At 45.1% G+C, this 19,757-nt stretch overlaps 1 protein-coding gene across 1 annotated transcript in view; it reads right to left on the reverse strand.

The window, feature by feature from the left end:
* itga11a (integrin, alpha 11a) overlaps positions 1-19,757 on the reverse strand; it is a 119,969-nt gene that overhangs the window by 32,246 nt on the left and 67,966 nt on the right. The window contains exons 12-18 of the mRNA XM_041174901.1: positions 17,946-18,094; positions 16,976-17,116; positions 13,922-14,125; positions 5,966-6,096; positions 5,243-5,409; positions 2,670-2,812; positions 1,478-1,588 (exon numbers count right to left, since the gene is read on the reverse strand). Of these exons, the coding sequence (XP_041030835.1) occupies positions 1,478-1,588; positions 2,670-2,812; positions 5,243-5,409; positions 5,966-6,096; positions 13,922-14,125; positions 16,976-17,116; positions 17,946-18,094 (1,046 nt within the window). The remainder of the gene's footprint in view (positions 1-1,477; positions 1,589-2,669; positions 2,813-5,242; positions 5,410-5,965; positions 6,097-13,921; positions 14,126-16,975; positions 17,117-17,945; positions 18,095-19,757) is intronic.

The raw sequence follows: 19,757 nt of genomic DNA on the forward strand, positions 1-19,757 counted from the left end.
GTTGAAGTGTTAAATAAATCCATGTATTATGTATTAACTAAGATCAGCTAACTCTGCATAAACTGGGATCAGATTTAGGATTTTCCTAGTCTGAATGGCTCAATGCCACGCCACAGGGTGCTTCTAAACACTGATCTATCAAGGGAATGATTAAAGGACGCATTGACTGCAGAATAAATGTTAGACATCAATCAGAATGTGGCTGTAAAATTCAGGCATGGGAAGAGTGGGGTGAATACAAAGTTGGACATCTGCCTCACTTGATGAAATCAGCCTAATTCAGCTTGAAGCACTTTAGATTCTGGCACTTGAACCTTTCGATCAGTCAGTGATCAGGGATCTGGGGCACCATGGAGACAGGTCCAGCCCAGCTGTGAGGAAGGGAGGGTGGAGAGGTGGTCGCAGAGGAATCACCTGCTTAAAGGCTGAGGTGATGGTTTGAATAGCTTCGCAGTGTCGAAGTCATTCTGCAAACATACTCACTTCCTGCGTCAAGAGACAACCCATCTTTTCTTCTGCGAGCGAGTGACACATGTTGCAGTTTTGTGGTGGGATAAATGTTTAGGGTTAAACCATTGCTGGAGACTGAGGCTGAATTCCCTTACAGAGGGCATTCCGTTAATTTTGTGCTGAGCTACAATGTTGTATTACCAAGTTGTGGTGACTGACTTGTTGGACTTTATAACTTACAGCCTAAAGGGGATGCTCAACTTCCTGCCTCATCTGAATTCACCGAGTTACCGATCAAGAGAGTGCACGTTGAATTTATTACAAGTCACGAGGTTTAATTCATTTTTAGCATTAAAGCTTCTGGATGCATTAAAATTTATTTGCAAGTTTAAAAACAACCAGAATGTGGGCGCCACTGGCAAGGCTGACATTTTTTAGACCAACCCTATCCAATTGAACAGTTTTCTCAGCCACTTCAGAGGACAGTTAAGAGCCAACTATGTTGGTGTAGGACCTGAGTCTCGCATGAGGGCAGACAGGGGGACAGTAGGTTTCCTACACTGAGGGTTTTTACACCATTGTTAGAAACTTTTTATTTCCATCTATTGAAGAAACTAAATTCAAATTCCCATGGTGGGATTGGCACTCACGCTGTCAGGATTGATTAATCCAGGGCTGTGGATTACTAGTCCACTTACATAACCACGACATCACCACACCCCTGTTTTAGAGTCAGGCTTCTATGTGCAGCAACATCCTAAACATGTTTGTGACTATCTGCTCTATTTAGTGTTTTTAGCAAAATAATTACACGTTCCTCTCCACATCTGAGCGCTGGAGTACCATTCAATAGTGAGAGCAGTTTGATGTGTGCCCATGCCAGTGTGCTAGGAAAGAGAGTGAGTTCATGCTGTCAACCAAAACGTAATTGTAGCTTCCTTTTAGTGAACGTGTGACTACAAAATGCAAACCACGCCTCTAAACGGAATAGAACACGAGCACTATAAGTGGCTATCAGATCACCTACTGTGGCTTTGGTTGAGGTTGGCCACCCATCATCCAGTACGGGGCCATATTCTGGGTCCAAGAGGCCAAAGTCCAATAAAAACCCAATGGGTCTCACGTAATCCAGTGTATCCTGGGGGAAGAAAACAGTTCACAAGGAGATTTGGATATGCAGAAAAACTACAAGGGCCAGGATTTTATGGCCTGGCCACGGTGTGTCTCCCCCCCCCCCCCCCCCCCCCCCCCCCCCCACCCCACCCCACCGATGCAGCGAGCCATTTAAGTCTCCATTTGGTTCGGCGGGACCGTAATATCCTGCTGGGGGGAGGGGCCGCAAAATCCTTGCCAGGAGGTAGTAAGGGAAAGAAGTGATAGAGATAGAATGAACAAAAGGACTTAGAGTTATATTACGTTAAAGCACTTCACCACCAATGAATGTCATGCAAGTTATGTATGCAAACTTGGCGAGATCCCCTAACTAGCAGATTGGGTGAATAAGCAGTTAATTTGGTTTTGGTAGTATTGATTGAGGGAATAATGTTGGCCACGACACTGAGGCAAATGCTCCTGCTCCTCTTCAAATAGTGCTGCGGGGGTTCTTTTACACTTACCTGACTAGTGACACAGGGTCTCAGTTTAATGTCTCATCTGAAAGGCGACACCTTAAGCACTTCCTCATTATTGCACTGAGAAGTTCCAGCTTAGATTGGAGCAAAGTGATGCTGAAGTTTGCTGAGGAAGCTGTGTTGTGCATAGTAATGTGACAATTTAATCAATACCTTCAGTACACTACTCCAGGCAAGGCCTGCGTGATTACTGACACCCTCAGGAACTGTAACTCCACCTGGCTGTGGTTCTGAGTGGCCGAAAGGTCATGATGATTAAGGGTGGTAGAAATAGCTGTTTTACCCAAATCCTATTTCTGAGAAACAAAAATAAATGGTCAAGGTCCATAGTGTGTGGGACACCACTGAGATTGACAACAGGCAAACAGAAGACAAGGTCAATCAGGCTGAAGTGATCATGTGATGCCAAGCTAATTGGTTGTAGGATGATGGGAAGACTGAAGAGGGTGAAGAATCTCACAGCTCTTAGGTCTTGAGAAGGCGTGAGGCAGAGGACATGGTGTGACAAAGCCAGCATAAACAAGAAGGAAGAAGAATGTGTAGAATAGCTGAGGAAGAATAATTGCCAGGCCACTGCCTGGTACTTACTAGAACGTGGAAATTGAATTGATCACAAGTCTCCAACTCAGGCTCCACGCTGATGTTGCTGTGGACGTACTTCTCAAAGTTGTCATCAAAGAGCGCCCTGGGTGTATATCGGCGTTCATCAATGGAAATGTTGTACTCTATGGCTGAATAAAAAACAGAATAATTTCTCCAGTTTCAAACACAACATGTTTTCCTCAGAGCAGTCAGGTATTGTTTTACTAAGCATTCGGTGCAAAATGCTGGGACCCAGCAGTGTTGATGGTTCGTGATCAGCAGGCAGCTGTACATATCGGGAAATCACAGCCATGCAGATTATCCATTTAATTACCCTTAAATGTAAGCAGAGCCTAAAGAAGTGAGCTGAGTGGGAGCGGGGTGGGCAGTCTGGGTGGCCCAGTGGGTCTGCACATGTACTTTGATCTCTGGGAAATGAGTTCAAATCCAGTTCAGGTTTATAGTAGGAAAAACACTCTCCCCGCTTGCCGTAAACACATGAAATGAGTTTAGGTGATTTTAAACCAGTTCCCAGCCGACTTGTATAAATTGTGCTACTTTTTTTATTCATTCAAGGGATGTGGGCTTCATTGGCTGGGCCAGAATTTATTGCCCATCCCTAATTGCCCTTGAGAAGGTGGTGGTGAGCTGAGGAGGGAAAGGCTGGCAAGTGGGACTTGGTTAGCTGCTCTTGCAGAGACCTGGCACAGACACAACGGGCTGAATGGTCTCCTTCTGTGCTGTAGCCATTCTATGACAAGTAGGCAAGTTAACTCAGAGAAGTCCACAAGAATGGTTAACTGTGGAAAATATCACACTGCTGCATCTCTACGGAAGTTGGGGGTAAGGCACATTGATGGGGAGAAGGAGCCAATATTTATATAAAACTTTTCATGACCTCAGGCCATCCCAGGGTGCTTCACTGTGAATGAAATATTTTTGAACTGTGGTCACTCCTGTAATGTAGGGAACAGCAGCTTCTTATCTGAGCACAGCAAGATCCAAAACAGCAAAATTCAAAAATAAACTGTTTAAAGTGATGTTAGCTGAGGGATGTAAATATTGGCCTGGACATGGGGAGAACTCCTGTGCTTTTCTTTGAAAAGTGACATGGGATTTGTTACATCCAGCTGGTTTAACATCTTATGCAAAAGACAGCACCTTCAATAGTGCAGCACTCCCTCAGCACCTGCATTGAAGTGTAAGCTTCAACCATGCACTCAGGAGTGGGGTCTGAATATTCTAACCCCAAAGCTTGCTCTACCACTGGGCTATGAGAGATTTAACCTGCTTCTAACTGTGCCGTTTTTGTATCTGGAAGTGGCTGAAATGGGAAAGTGTGCCAGTCTCAGCACTAGCATCCTCATTTAACTTCTGTTTTTTACCAGGAACAAAAGGTGCTTAACAGCGTACTTGCTCGTGTGGTGAAGAGGCAACTACCACAGAGACAGACAGATAAGGAAATTCAGCTGTGGTATTCAGAAAGGAAATAAACAGATTCCTAAATAAGAAAACGTGGAGGCATAAAGACTTATTGCCAAGCTTGGAGAAAGGTGAGTCCATGTGACCCCTGTGTAATAACCTGAAAACCTGTGTGAGCTCTAGGGTCTTGTACTGTGCTGCCCGCCAGACCAAAGCTGGGATGTGTGGTATGTTTTGTTATGGAGAATCCCAACTGCAGGGGCAAGGGTTATGGTGGGGAGCATCACCAAGTTTAAACAAAGCAGGAAGCAAGTCAAGGGAATTAGAGGATTTCAAGTTTTATTCACCTGCACATTTCAGGAGGATGGGGAGACTGAGGGAGGTAAGGAGAGGCACCACCTCTGGGAATGAATGAAGTAGAAAATGAATCTTAATAGGAACATAGTGATGAAAGAGAAGGAACATGTAAGATGGCATGTGCGGGGTATAACAACAGAAAGAAGAGGAGACTTTTAATCATTTAACGTTTCAGAGAATGTGCACACTTAAGGCTCTCCCATTTGTCCTAATTTCTCATTTTAAAGAGCTCAGAAATGGGATTTGATTGAGGCTGTAGATGATGAAATGAATAGTTAGGGATGGCCAGTCATCACAATTTTAAGGCCAGATCTAGATTAGATGTCAATAGATGGTTCTTTTCCCAGAGAGCAGCGGGTGTGTGCAATAGGCTCTCGGCCCATGTGGTGAATTCTGATTCACTGAATTCCTTCAATCGAGAGCTGGAGCTGTGACCTGCTTTGGGCTGAGGCAGAGATTACCTTGTACAATAGAATTCTCCGAGGCCAGGGTGATCTTCTGGGATAATTTTAAGGGCGGCGGAGGGTGGTGGATGGGGGCGTTGGAGAGGAATTTCCCAGATATATTCTTCCCATAAATTTGCTTGGGTTTTTAATCTGGTTTCTCGCCTCTGCCAAGAGATGACATGGCTTTGGGTGGAGGAGGGAGTATAGATAAGTGACACACCGGACATCACAAATTATATAAGGCAAGCTGGATGGATGAGTGGACTTTTTCCTGTCTGCCAAGATTTTTTGTTCAGAAACTAGCAGGTTTTGAAAACTGTACTAATTATCTGTCACTGATAGCGTTGCACTTACTCAAACTGGCATTCTGAAGTCCAGGTGTCTTGGCCGTGACTGTGAAACAGATAGACACGGACATGCAGCTGCACTCTTTGCCATTCCTCTTGCAATCCTTGTTGAAAATGTTGATTTTCGGTGGTTCGAACCTCATGCTGGCATTCACCTGGATTATGCTGCGCGACCTGAGGGGAATGGAGGACATTGCGTGGGTTACATGGCACCTCTGGAGTAACAAGATGCTATTCTTTGAACTGCAAATCCAAAAGGAGTCAGATTAGCAGGAAACTGCTGGATTGTGAGGTTAGAGCACGTTTCTTTCAGGCAGAGCAGGAGGTGGTTGGGATACATTACATAGGAACGCTGCATTGGATTATTGGAATGTCACCACAATGTCCAATTGCGTGGGTGGTGATTTGCAACAGTCTCAGTTGCCCTGTCCTGATGGAGGCTGTGTCAAATCCTTCCCAAGGGGAGGAGGAGATGTATTAAGCAGCTTGAATTGAAATCTGCTAACTCGTTGCAGGCTAGGAATCAAACCTTGAACTCTCCCCGGCCCATATGGGATTGCTACCAAGCCAGACAGTGCATTTAGCTGCAGAGCCATCGAGGGTCAGTGCAGGCAATCCATGTGAATGGATCAAACTGTTGGAGAGTCAGTTATAGCAGGACACACCGCGTATAGATAACAGTGAATGAACAAATCATGGTGAAAGGCTTAGCAAGTATAGATTAACAAACCATAACTGAACAGCACTACCGAGTGCCCCCACTGCCAGATCCACCAACCCATCGTCATTCATATCTAACTGTGCATGAAGACTGCGGCCAAAGTACAGCAGTCCACGACTGACCTCTGAGGCTCCAATCCTCTGTAAAACAGCAAATACAGAAAGAGATAAGTTCATTATATTGACCAGGACTGAAGTAAGCGGTCACATGCTGGGTTCCTTTTTTTTAAATGAAGAAAGCAGCTGATGGGCCAAGGGAAATATTGATTTACATCAGCAAGGTTGGAAAGAGGGACAAATAAGATGAATAATGAGTGGTGATGAAGTGACGCCATGCTTGGTTGTAAAATTTTGTAAGAGGTAGCAAAGAGACACAACTTGTGCTGGGTGTAATGTGCTTGGGAGGAACAGGTGACTTTGTACCTGTGGTTCCCAAAATTCTCCACCACTGGGCATTTTCCTCATCTCATGTCTGCATCTGTTGTCGAAGAATTGAAAAAGACTGATTGGCACCGTTAGTCAACAACTCTATTATTATTGTACCATGTGACCAGCAGAACCTTAATGGGCAAATCAGACAGACCTTGGTCTAGCAATTGGGGGAGATGGTGGCATAGTGGAAATGTCACTGGATCAGTGACTCAGGGTAATGCTCTGGGGACAGGGGTTCAAATCTCACCATGGCGCTTGGTGAAATTGAAATTAAATTAATAACTTTGGAATTTGAAAGCTAGCCTCAGTAGTAGTGACTATGAAACTATCATTGATTGTTATAAAAACCCATCTGGTTCACTAGTGCCCTTTAGGGAGGGAAATCTGCTGTCCTTATTTGGCCTACATATGACTCCAGATCCACAACAATGTGGTTGCCTCTGAAATAGCCTAGTAAGTTACTCAGTTCATGGGCAATTAGAGATGGGCAACATTGCCAGTGGTGCCCAGATCCCATGAAAAAAAATTCCAATTTTCCTGTGGTAGGAGAAAGAATTTCGGATTGGGATCCTCTCGGACCTGCACCAATACAGGTTGTGGCCAAGACTACGTTTAACTCTGGCAACCATTGGAGCTTGTGACACAGAACATGATAACATTGAGCTAAAAGTGGGCCTTTAACATTCTCCACAAACTAACTCTGAAAGAGTACTGGCGATCGCAGGTTAATCCCCATCTAGGTAACCCCGTGAGAGCACTGCTTTCAACTTTATCTACTTCCAAATACATTGAGATGAAGAACATTGATGAAGAAGGCAAACTGAAGAAGGTAGAAATTGAAGGTGATGAGGTGAAAGGAGATCTTTTCCTGGTAGGCTATGTGATCACTTTGGATTAAAACTGTCAAAACTGATTCCAGCTGCAGTTGTTAAATGATGTCATGGATAACACTACAACTTCAGCTTATGACCACCTGGCTAGAGTGTTGGCGCTGTAATCTCAAAGTAACTCAGGTGGCTAAACCACTGGAATTTATGACTTACAAGCCAGTGATGGCTGCTTATGGATAAACTGTCGGCCACACAGTCACTGATATTTGGATGGTGCGCAGGCAATACTGTCATCGAAACCAATCACCTTGTTTAAAAGTCTTCAAAACAAGCAACTGAGAATCCTCCAGTGCTAGATCATCTGTTTGCTCAGAATGAAGGAACAGGAATAGCCCATTTAGCGCCCTCGATGCTGTTCTGCTATTCAATGAGATCATGGCTGATCTGCAACTTAACTGCCTTTTTCCCATAGCCCGTAATACGTTTGGTTAACGAAAGTCTATCAGTCTCAGATTTAAAATGAACAATTGATCTGCTGATAAAGGCAAAATACTGTGGATGCTGGCAATCTGAAACAAAAAATTGCTGGAAATACTCAGCGGGTCTGGCGGCATCTGTGGAGAGAAAGGCGGAGTTAACGTTTCGAGTCCGTGTGACTCTTCTTCAGAAATTGACCTGTTGTTTGTGGGACAGAGTTTTAAACTTCTACCGCCCTTTGGCCCAGAATTTTCCAGCACCCCCCCCCCCCCCCCACCATCGTGGCAGGGCTGATGAGCTATTGAAATCTCCATTCACATCTGTGGGACCGGAACTTGCTGCCGGTGTGGAAGGCTGGAAAATTCCGGCCTTTGTTGTGTACAAGTGTTTCCTAACTTCAGTCCTGAATGACCTGGCTCCTAATTTTTAAGTTATAACCCCTGGTTCTTGGCTGCCCAACCCAACCCAGTGAAATAGTTCTAGCCCATCAATTCCCTTTAATACCTTGAAAACATAGATCAAGTGATTCTGTAATCTTCTAAATTCCAAGGAATACAACATTAATTTGTGTAACCCATCCACCAGCCTGCTTAGGTGTGGGGTGGGCTTCCTAGTGTGTTCAGCAGTGGGTACTATTAGAAGTCAATCAGCTAAAATCATGTAACTTACCAATATAGTTTTCCAGATGGGGCATTGACGTGCAGGGTTATCTAGATGTGAGTGCGAATAATCTCAACTCCCAGTGACAGGTCTAACCTTATCTCTTCCACTGGCGAGTCAGACTATCTGATCAACAGTGCACCGGACCACTGCATACCCGCCTGGTTCAGATAGGAAGATAGACTTGCATTTATACATTGGGCAGGATTTTCGGGTGGTCAGGCGGGTGGGAAACGGGCAGCCACCTGTGAGAAAGGCCCCCGACTGCAATGTCAGGCTGGCTGGCCAATTCAGGGCCACCCAGCGTAAAAGGTGCGCTGAGAAGCTCAGCATTGCTGGGGTTGGGGGGGTGGGGGGGAGGGGGTGGAGGAGGGTAAGTGCAAAAATCAGTGCAGGCGTAGGGGGGAGCGCACGGTGAAAGCCCCTGGAAGGCAGGGAGCTGCCTCAGGGAGCTGAAGAATTTTAAAATCCAAATTAAAGATTTTGAAAATCAGAAAATAATTGTAGGGGAAACATTTTATCAACATCTACTAACAGATATATTAAAAGCCTAAAAGTACCACAGAAACATAATAAAAATGAAGTGAAAACATTTTTTTCCCACAATTAATGTCGGAAACCTCATCCCACCCACGGACGACGTTTCCTAAAAAAAATCCAAAGGTTGCCCTGGCCAATTTGTCCGCCCGCCAACTGTAAGGTTGGACAGGCAGTGAAAAGTAGTGCTTAATTAATTGGTTACTGGCCTTAATGGACCTCTCAATCGTCGGCAGGCGCGTTGCCGAAACTCGCCCACGCCCGCCGACCAAAATATCGCACGAATGCTCGATGATGTTGGGACGCTTGCCTGACGACATCACACGCTATTTCACACTCAGGTGTGTTGGGTGCCTGCCCGCAGGCTGAATAGAAAATCCTGCCCAGCAATTTTCATGAACTCAGGACTTTGCAAAGCACGTCACAGCCGATGAAGTATTTTTGAAGTCATATGGAGTATTTACAGCAACAGAAGAGGCCACCCGCGTAGTCTCTGTTGGATTCAGATATTTGATGACTTGGTCTGAAATGCCCGTCAGCTGTTGGGGTCATCAGGGGAAGGAGGGGGAAATAGATCGGTGACGGGGGTCATATGTCACTGCGATTGGCCACATGTCAATGGGATTGGTTGTATTAGTCACTGGGATGGGTCATGACAATCGCCGGGATGTCACCTGCAAACATAACAACGATGTCCGGACGCGATGGCTTGGGCTGGGATTTTCTGGTCTTGTGGTGGGCGGGAAGTTTGGCAGCCCAGCCAAAAGTCCATTGACTTTCAGCGGGATGGCACGATCCCAGCTGCGGCCGGGGCCGCAAAATCCCGCCCTTGGTTTTCCTTGTGAGTTATGGTTATTGAATTGCAGCTGCCGCCATCATCATGCCCTGTGCGTGATAAATATCACAAATAAACTTCACTTTTGCCCCTTTAACATCTTCACTTTCTCTAAAAGATGACAATGCACCTTGAACTCTTTAGTTACCTCTGCCACAGCTTAGGTAGCAACCATTGACCAGAATAAACCAACTAAGAGGACCACAGCAATAAACACCTGCTCTACTTTCAGTGCTTCAATTTTAATCAAAGTAAGAGTTAGATTTTGGTACAAGTGGCTTCATTGTTGCTAGGTTAGGGACAGCAAAACCAACCAGGGCTCTCACTCCTGATCATTGTCAGAGAGTGAAAATTTAAAATGGAAGTGTTTTTTAAAAATTCATTCAGAGGATGTGGGCTTCGCTGGCTAGGCCAGCATTTATTGCCCATCTCTAGGTGCCCTTGAGAAGGGGGTGGTGAGCTGCCTTCTTGAACTGCTGCAGTCCATGTGGTGCCTAACAGCACAGTGCTTTTAGGGAGGGAGTTCCAGGATTTTAACCCAGCCTCAGTGAAGGAACGGCGATATATTTCCAAGTCAGGGTGGTGAGTGACTTGGAGGGGAACTTCCAGGTGGCAGTGTTCCCATGTATCTGCTTCCCTTGTCCTTCCAGATGGTAGTGGTCATGGATTTGGAAGGTGCTGTCTAAGGAACCTTGGTGAGTTCCTGCAGTGTGTCTTGTAGATGGTACACACTGCTGCCACTGTGCGTTGGTGGTGGAGAGAGTGAATGTTTGTGGATGATGCCAATCAAGTGGGCTGCTTTGTCCTGGATGGTGTCAAGCTTCTTGAGTGTTGTTGGAGCTGCACTCACCCAGGCAAGTGGGGAGTATTCCATCATACTCCTGACTTGTGCCTTGTTGGTGATGGACAGGCTTTGGGGAATCAGGAGGTGAGTTACTCATTGCAGGATTCCTAGCCTCTGTGATGTGGTAGACTGGGAGCCAGTCATGTAGGTTTGTAAGCACTGAGGTAATGGTGACTGCGGGAGTAGATATGTGGCCCACCATTCACTGATAAGTCCTGTAAATCTCTACAATTACTGTGCCCGCCTGGGTACAAACAATTTATGATTGTAAATCCCAGACACTGTGTTATATCCTGGCTTCTGAACAGATCTGCGCATTGCCAAATCGCTTGCTTGAAATATTGGAAAGGGAGGAATAAAGGAGCAATGAGAAAAATATGTAAGGGTTATAAAAAAAAGCAATGGAGTTCTTTTTGACTTACATTATTCTGCCCATTTAAGTTATTAAGAACATTTGTTTTCACTCAAGTAAATACAGAACCTCATAATTACTGGCAGAAATTATTAAATACTAACAGTCACAGCAACATAACTCATTCACTGTTCAATTACACCTGTCACTGTCACATTCTATTAATTGAGAAATTGTGACATTGGCGCAAAATCCTTTGGTACTGTGAAAGTATGTTTAAGAATATTTATTGGACACTAAGCTTATTTTTTAATTAAATAAAGAGACTTGCATTAATGTAGCATTTAACCTCAGATGTTGCAAAGCACTTCACAGGCCATGAAGTATTTCTATATTGTAATCACTGTTGTAATATAGGAAATGCAGCAACCAATTTGTACATAGCAAGCTCCCACAAACAGCAATGAGGTAATGACTAGATCACCCATTTCTTCTGGGTGTTGATTGAGGGATAAATATTGGTCTCGACACAAGGCAGAACTCCCTTGCTGTGGGATCTTTTATATTTACCTGAGAGATCAGATGTCTCACTCACTACTGTCCTTAGTGAGACATTAGGTGCCTAATGTACAAGGAAGGTTGGACCTAGCCAGTATATTCCATTGATTGGATTGAATGGAGAGATTTTTCAGTTGAGTTACTGAAGAGAGGAGTGAGGACCCTATTTCACATGTGAAGGCCCAGCCCCCTTGCTTTCTGAGACCTCAAGGTCCTCGATTCCTCAGGGAAGACTCCAGCATGTGTGATTCCTCACGATGGAGGCCCAGTATCTTCAGTGTTTCAGAGGCAATGAGACTCATTGCAGAGACACCACTGCCACAGACCCTCAGGTACACTCAAACCCTCTGGTCAGCATGTCTCCAGCACCCTGATTTTTACAATCAAAATCCCAGTACTGGGTGCAAAGGGTGAAAATACAACCATTGGATGGACACATACAATGAACGGGAACCAAAGAAAGAGAAGTGAAGAGCCTTGCCTCAACATCTGGGTGAGTTAAAGCACAGGCAGAATCAATTACTAGTTTCCAGTAAATATGCTGGATTAATGTGAAATTTCTTCCGTCTTAATCAGCTCCAGTAAATCACATTGCAGCAAACCGAGGCTTCACACTGGAACAATCATGACCTTACAATGTGGTGTATACACTGCATCTAATTGTACAAATTTCCTTATATGATCAGCTCTGGAAGTCCCTCTCCAAACCTTTTCTCCTCTCCCCCCTCTCTCTGATTTAAGATGCTGTTTAAAACCTGTTTGATCAAGTGTTTGGTTAGCTAGCACGTAAGAGTTCTTCGAGTTGTACCTAACACAAAGGAAGGTGGTTGTAGTTCTTGGTGGTCAATCATCTCAATATCAGGACATCACTGCAGGAGTTCCTCAGGTTCCTAAGGCCAATCATCTTCAGCTGCTTCATCAATGACCTTCCTTCCATCAAAAGGTCAGAAGTGGGGATGATTGCACAATGTTCAGCACCATTTATAGCTCCTCAGATACTGAAGCAGTCCATGTCCAAATACAGCAAGATCTGGACAATATCCAGACTTGGGCTGACAAATGGCATGTAACATTCGCACCACACAAGTACCAGGCAATGGCCATCTCCAATATGAGAGAATCTAACCATCGCCCCTTGACATTCAATACCATCACTGAATCCCCCACTAGGCCAGCATTTATTGACCATCCTTAATTGCCCTTGAGGAATTGGTGCTGAGCCGCCTTCCTGAACCACTACAGTCCATGTGGGCTAGGTACACCCACAATGCTGTTAGAATGGGAGAACCAGGATTTTGACCCAGTGACAGTGAAGGAACGGCGATATATTTCCAAGTCAGGATGATGAGTGACTTGGAGGGGAACTTCCAGGTGGTAATGTTCCCAAGTGTCTACTGCTGCCCTTGTCCTTCCAGGTGGTAGTGGTCGTGGGTTTGGAAGGCACTGTCTAAGGAGACTTGGTGAGTTCCTGCAGTGCAACTTGTAGATGGTACACACTGCTGCCACTGTGCAGCGGTGGTGGAGGGAATGAATGTTTGTGGATGAAGTGCCAATCAAGCGGGCTGCTTTGTCCTGGATGGTGTCAAGCTTCTTCAGTGTTGTTGGAGCTGCACTCATCCAGGCAAGTGGAGAATATTCCATCACATTCCTGACTTGTGCCTTGCTGATATGGACAGGCTTTGGGGAGTCAGGAGATGAGTTACTCGCTGCAGGATTCCTAGCCGCTGAACTGTTCTTGTAGCCACAGTATGGCTAGTCCAGTTCAGTTTCTGGTTAATGATCTTTCTATTATTATTTCCTAACATTATTATTTAAAATTACACGTCATCAGCATTTGAATGGGGATGGAAATTCCACGGTGGTGGGGTACAAATTTAGCTTGGGAAGAAGCAGAATTTACAATAGCACGTTGGCTAATTAAAATGTCCTGAGAAACTGAAAGGAATATTAAAACTGTTGTAACACTTCCATTTAAATATGAGGAATTGCTGCATTGCTGTAATATGTCTATCAGGTTACTAAAATAAACCACAAGTCATGGGCACCAATTATAATTTAAATCTCACTAATTATGCTCACCCTGTCATCATTTCTCCCAATCCTTCTTTCACGTTTACTCTCTGTCCTTATTTTTACAACTGTTTTCCGATATAATTTAAGCTAACCTATCTTTTCTACATTTAGCTTTCCTTAGATAATCTTTTACAAGCCCCTCTTTCTCTGCTTTCTGGCTCACATAATGTGTAAGTGGGAACATCCTTCAAAACTGCCCCCTTGTTAAATAGGGATTCGGCTGCAGAAACAGTCCCACCATGTTCCAGCCCACTCTCCGCCCTGCATTCCCATCCACGAGGTGCCAAACTGGGGACCGAGTGGCCCAAATCAGGTCCCTAAGTGTTGGAACTGGAGGAGGAGGAGGCGCTGTTCGCTGTATGTCTTACCTGTTTGTAGTCCTTGAGGATGTTTTTCTCATATCCGTGAAACACATAAATTGCTCCATGATGATCATCCTCCAATGGTGCACCAACCACGACATCATTGAACGAGTCATGGTTGAGGTCACGAGCTGCAGCGATTGCAGAACCAAAGCGAGAGTTCTGGGATTTGTCAGAAATTTCCAGAAAACTACTGAAAATGAAAAACCTCTGTAAAACAAACCAATAGGTTCTGAATGTTAATGTAAAATCTTGCGTTAAAATTGAAGATACAAAGAATATATCCCACGGTGAGTCATAGCACTGTACGTACTTAAGCATAATATTAGAAGGGGTTGAAGTCACTAAGAGAAGGGGGTTGTCACTCTGCTGGATGTTACTGTAGCTGTGACTCTGGGGAATTATTTCATCTTCCCCTGGCCTGGTCCTGTTTTTCTAGCTAAGCTCTGCTGTCCTGCCCGGACACTCTAACATTGTCCCTCTCACCCAGGCTCCCTGTCTCCCTCTGCTCTCGCTCTCGTTTCTCATTCTCAGGGTCCACATTCAGGGTCCCTGCACCACCACACCACCCTCCAATGCCCCAGAGGGAAAAAAACGGTAGAAAGGGGAAAATAGGAATATTGGTCCGAAATGGTCTTGTATACCTTAAAATGGAACACCAGTAAAAACTGGTGAGTACTGGTCCAAACTGTCCTTTTCCTTCTGGGGCCCTTCCTCTCTTGGGCTTCCAGTCTCACGTTCCCTTCTCTCCTGATTCCTGTCTCTTGATGCCCTCTTTCCACCTTCCCTCTCCCTGGATCCCCTCAACCTCCCCAACACCACCTCCCGTCAATGATGTCAGTGTGTGGAATACTGAATGCTAATTAAAACCGATTTCTACAGACGCCTGCAGAGACAGAGGCCATCCTGACCTGTGGGGATGGGCAAGTGGGAGAGCTGCACAGTGGCACCTGCGTGAACCTCTGGCTGGCACAATGCAGCAGTCATGGAGAAGAGGTCATGAAAGGGCCCACAAAAAATCTTCTTTGCATTCCCCGCACGTGATGGGATAAGTGGGCTGCCTGGATCAATTAACCTCCCCTAAGTTGAGAACTGAGGCTTCTGAATAGCCCCCGAAAAGCTCATGTCAGGGTAGATTAAATTCCTCAGGGAAACCTTGGATCTCCCCCAGTCATGGCCTCTGACAAAGACCTGCTCACAGCTCCTCACCCCCCGCCAGAGTTTAAAGGCCCCACCCTCCCACCACTAATGGCAGAAAATGTCTTTTCCATTTCCTTCTAATTTAGGGTTTTTAAAGATAAGTGTTCTTGGGATATGAGCATCGTTGGTCAGGTCAGCATTTATTGCCCACCCTTACTAGAAGGAGGTGCTAAGTCACCTTCTTGAACCACTGCAGCCCATGTTGTGTAGGAACACCCACAGTGCTGTTAGGAAGGGAGTCCCAGGGTTTGAAGGAACAGTGGTGATATAGTTCCAAATTAGGGTGTTGTGTTCACAGAATCACACAGTGCAGAAGAGGCCCTTCGACCCATAGAGTCTGCACCGACACATGAGAAACACCTGACCTACCTACCTAATCCCATTTACCAGCACTCGGCCTATAGCCTTGAATGTTATGACGTGCCAAGTGCCCATCCAGGTACTTTATAAAGGATGTGAGGCAACCCGCCTCTACCACCCTCCCAGGCAGCGCATTCCAGACCATCACTACCCTCTGGGTAAAAAAGTTTTTCCTCACATCCCCCCAAACTCCTGCCCCTCACCTTGTACTTATGTCCCCTTGTGACTGACCCTTCAACTAAGGGAAACAGCTGCTCCCTATCCACCCTGTCCATGCCCCTAATAATCTTGCACACCTTGATCAGGTCGCCCCTCAGTCTTCTCTGCTCAAATGAAAACAATCCGAGACTATCCAACCTCTACATAAGTTAAATGTTTCATCCCAGGCAACATCCTGGTGAATCTCCTCTGCACCCCCTCCAGTGCAATCACATCCTTCCTATAATCTGGTGACCAGAACTGCACACAGTACTCCAACTGTGGCCTCACCAAGATTCTGTACAACTCCAACATGACCTCCCTACTTTTGTAACCTATGCCGCGATTGATAAAAGCAAGTGTCCCATATGCCTTTTTCACCACCCCACTAACATGCCCCTCTGCCTTCAGAGATCTATGGACACACACGCCAAGGTCCCTTTGTTCCACAGAACTTCCTAGTGTCATGCCGTTCATTGAATACTTCCTTGTCAAATTACTCCTTCCAAAGTGTATCGCCTCTCACTTTTCAGGGTTAAATTCCATCTGCCACTTATCTGCCCATTTGACCATCCCATCTATATCTTCCTGTAGCCCAAGACACTCAACCTCACTGTTAACCACCCGGCCAATCTTTGTGTCATCTGCAGGCTTACTAATCCTACCCCCCACATAGTCATCTTTTGTTTGGAGGGTTTCAGGGCCCTCCATTATTGTTTTCTTCCCCTCCTCTCTGAAGGCACTGACTCCTTGCTGGTGTTTGGTTCAAAGATGTCAACTGTCATCCAGCACCCTATTTGAATGCCCATTTTCTCATGTGTTATTTTAGAGTTCGAGTGGTAGGCTATTTGAACGCATAATCCAGCAAGCCAAACTGCTATCCACACGGAGCTAGAGCTACTGCAGAATAATCAGTATGGGAAGTTTGACTAATTTCCTCCTTTCCTTCACCGACCACCCCCCTACCCCTCCACCACTCCCCCTCCCACCCACCCCACCCAAAACTGACCAGCCTGAGGCACTGAGACCAATTGTTGCATGTCCCAACTGCATGCCTAACTTGGGACATGTGGCAGTGCAGTCAAACCCACAACCTTCTGGCCTGGGTGGAATGTCTATACACTGAGCAGCCTCTTTAGCCTCCAGCCCGGTGAGCTCAAAATTAACCCAGGCTGGGAATTTCTTCCAATGGGCTCCTGCTCCATCGCTGTAACTTTTCTGGAAGTGCTATGGAAAGGTAATGGAGCCACAGCAGATCCCAGGAGAGTCCAGGCCATACAAAGAAAACATTCTAACAATTACCTCGTGGAGGGAGTAGATGTAGACTTTACCCTTCTCTCTACCATCAGTGAAATACATGGGAGCACCGACCAATAAAACATCTGTCACCCCATCAGCATCCACATCCACTGGAGCTATTTCACTTCCAAAGTATGATCCAATCTGAAATAAATGTGGCAGGAAAATGATTAATCAGTGATTTATAATCTCTGTTTTTAAATGTTTTGCCAAAGTAAACATTGCTGTCAAGTTCCAGCCTCTGGGATACTAAACAAGGAGGTGAGGAGGACATTGTATCAGGCAATGCTGAGACCAGTGATGTGGCACTCAGTCCAGTTTTTGGGTACAATTATGAGAATAGTCGGAATGTGCACAAGGTCAGAGGCAGGAAGGACTGGGAATGGAGAGAGCGCAGGGATAGTCTAATTTAATTAGTTCCATATTTCAACTGACTTTAGCCTGAGCTGCAAAGAGAACTGCTGGTGCGCTGAATGGATTAATAATTAGAAAACATCAGGAGAAGATCAAATGCAGAAGGTAGCGAGTGTGAATGCATGAATTCCCTTGAAGGAAAACTATTGCATGAAATTTATTAAAATTTATAAATTTATTAAAAATGGGAGAATTTTTCCCATTTTTCCAGACATCCCAGGGTTTACAATAACATATGTCAGCACACAGCAATGCTCGCCAGGTAGATACAAGCTCGTTTTTACACTGAAGCAGGTTGCTGTCAACCCTTTCAAGCAGAGTGGCAGATATGTACTACAATAATCTGGGTATCAGCTGCAACAGAGGAGGGTTGGGATTGGAACTTTGATGAGCACAATAACACTTGTCCTATAACAATACAGACTGCACACAATTGATGTAGGCATGTATTCGGGAATAGACTTGCACGCATGTGATCCACATCTGTCTTGCACATGTGTAGAAAGGCTGACATGGGATGACAACATACCCTAAGCATGGATTCAGAAGCTTCACTAACCTGCTGCCCCTTCAGAGACTGTTGAATTGTGACACTTCCATTGTTCTTCATTGTGAATATAATGACTTTCCCGGTGTGATTGAATCTGGGAGCACCTGACACGTACCACCTTTTGCCTGATTTCGGCATCACTGAGGTAATGGTGTAACCTGAAAGATAAAATACAGAGTACTAGGATCTCCTGGGTATTAAAGCTTCCTTTTGCCGTAACTCCCTCTGAGTCAGAAGGTTGTGGGTTCTAGACCCCACTCATGGAGAGCTGTGTGCACACCATCTGGGCTGACTCCAGTGCGCAGTACTGAGGGGGGTGCCGCACTGTTGGACCTGCCGTCAATCGGTTGAGACTTTAGACTGAGAGACTATCTGCTCACTCAAGGTACGTAATCGATCATCATGGCACTATATGAGGCAGAGCAGGGGAGTTCTCAACATTTATGTCCCAATCAACAACTAAAAAAGATGGTCTATAGGGTCACTGTGGGATCTTGCTGTGCACCATTTGGCTGCTGCATTTCATACAGTACGAAGCTCATGTGTTTGAAATCAGAACTACGGAACCAAAGTTTTTTAAAGATGCTCCAAATTGGTCAAATCACTGAGGCTTTGGAACATTGTTTCTCTGTTAGACATTTGACAACATTCTGCTAATTAACAAGGAATGTCCTGATAGAAACAAAATAAATCTTGAGGGAAAGAAACCACATTTAACAACTGCCGAGCTACAAGGTCACATCTGAAGCTCCATGGTGCCTGCTTCTCATTGTTTAGCAGCATTGCTCAGTTTCAGGTCTGCAATGTGCATAAAGAATGCAGATTTCAGCGAAGGAATTGACTCCCCCCAATCACGCACATTTTTACAAACAAGGGGAAGAAATGAGATGCAACAGTGAAAGGCAGGGAGATAAAAAGCACTGAACTCAATAAGATTACACCTAGCAATTAACTCCAGATAAAGACAGTTCTGAGGAAAGGCAAAGGATCCAGGGGTGAGAAACTTCAGTTATGACGATAGATTGGGGAGGTTGGGACTGTTCTCCTTGGACAGAAGGCTAAGAGGAGATTTGATAGAGGTGTTGGAAATCATGAGGGGGCTGGATAGAGTAGATAGAGGGAAGCTGTTCTGCTCGTAAAAGGATCAAGAACGAGAGGGCACAGGTTTAAAGTGATTTGCAAAAGAAGCAAACGCGATGTAAGAAAAAGCTTTTTCACACAGTGAGTGGTTCGAGTCTGGAATGCACTGCTTGGAATTGTGGTGGAGGCAGGTTCAATCGAGGCGTTCAAGAGGGTATTAGATGATTATTTGAATAGGAACAATGTACAAGGATACGGAGAAAAGGCAGGAGCACTAAATCATAATGCTCATTTAGAAAGCCGGTACAGACATGATGGGTCGAATGGCCTCCTTCTGCACCTTAACAATTCTGTGATTCTGTGATATTGTGTATCTCCAATATTAACTTGTGTTCTCTCAACAGATGCAGCCTGAATCATGGATCGGTCTCATCACAGGAGGAGGCCATTTGGCCCATAGTGTCTGTGCCGACTCTGCATGAGCAATTCACCTAGTCCCACTCCCGTGTCCTGAATGTCACAAATCTTTTTTTGGTATTTTATTCAGCTAAAGGCAGGCTAGTAACAGAACAGGATATGGACCAATCCATCTCCCGTCTGTGTGGTACACAATTCCAATGGATAAACCGTTTTACTGTTACTTTCCATTTCTTTCTCCCATGCAAGGAAATCAATGGATGAAACCATATCCCCCAAATTCCCATGTATGGAATTATAATGGATCAGACTGTTTCTCATTCC

Source organism: Carcharodon carcharias, chromosome 26, assembly GCF_017639515.1.
Source record: "Carcharodon carcharias isolate sCarCar2 chromosome 26, sCarCar2.pri, whole genome shotgun sequence".
NCBI classification, from domain to species: domain Eukaryota; kingdom Metazoa; phylum Chordata; class Chondrichthyes; order Lamniformes; family Lamnidae; genus Carcharodon; species Carcharodon carcharias.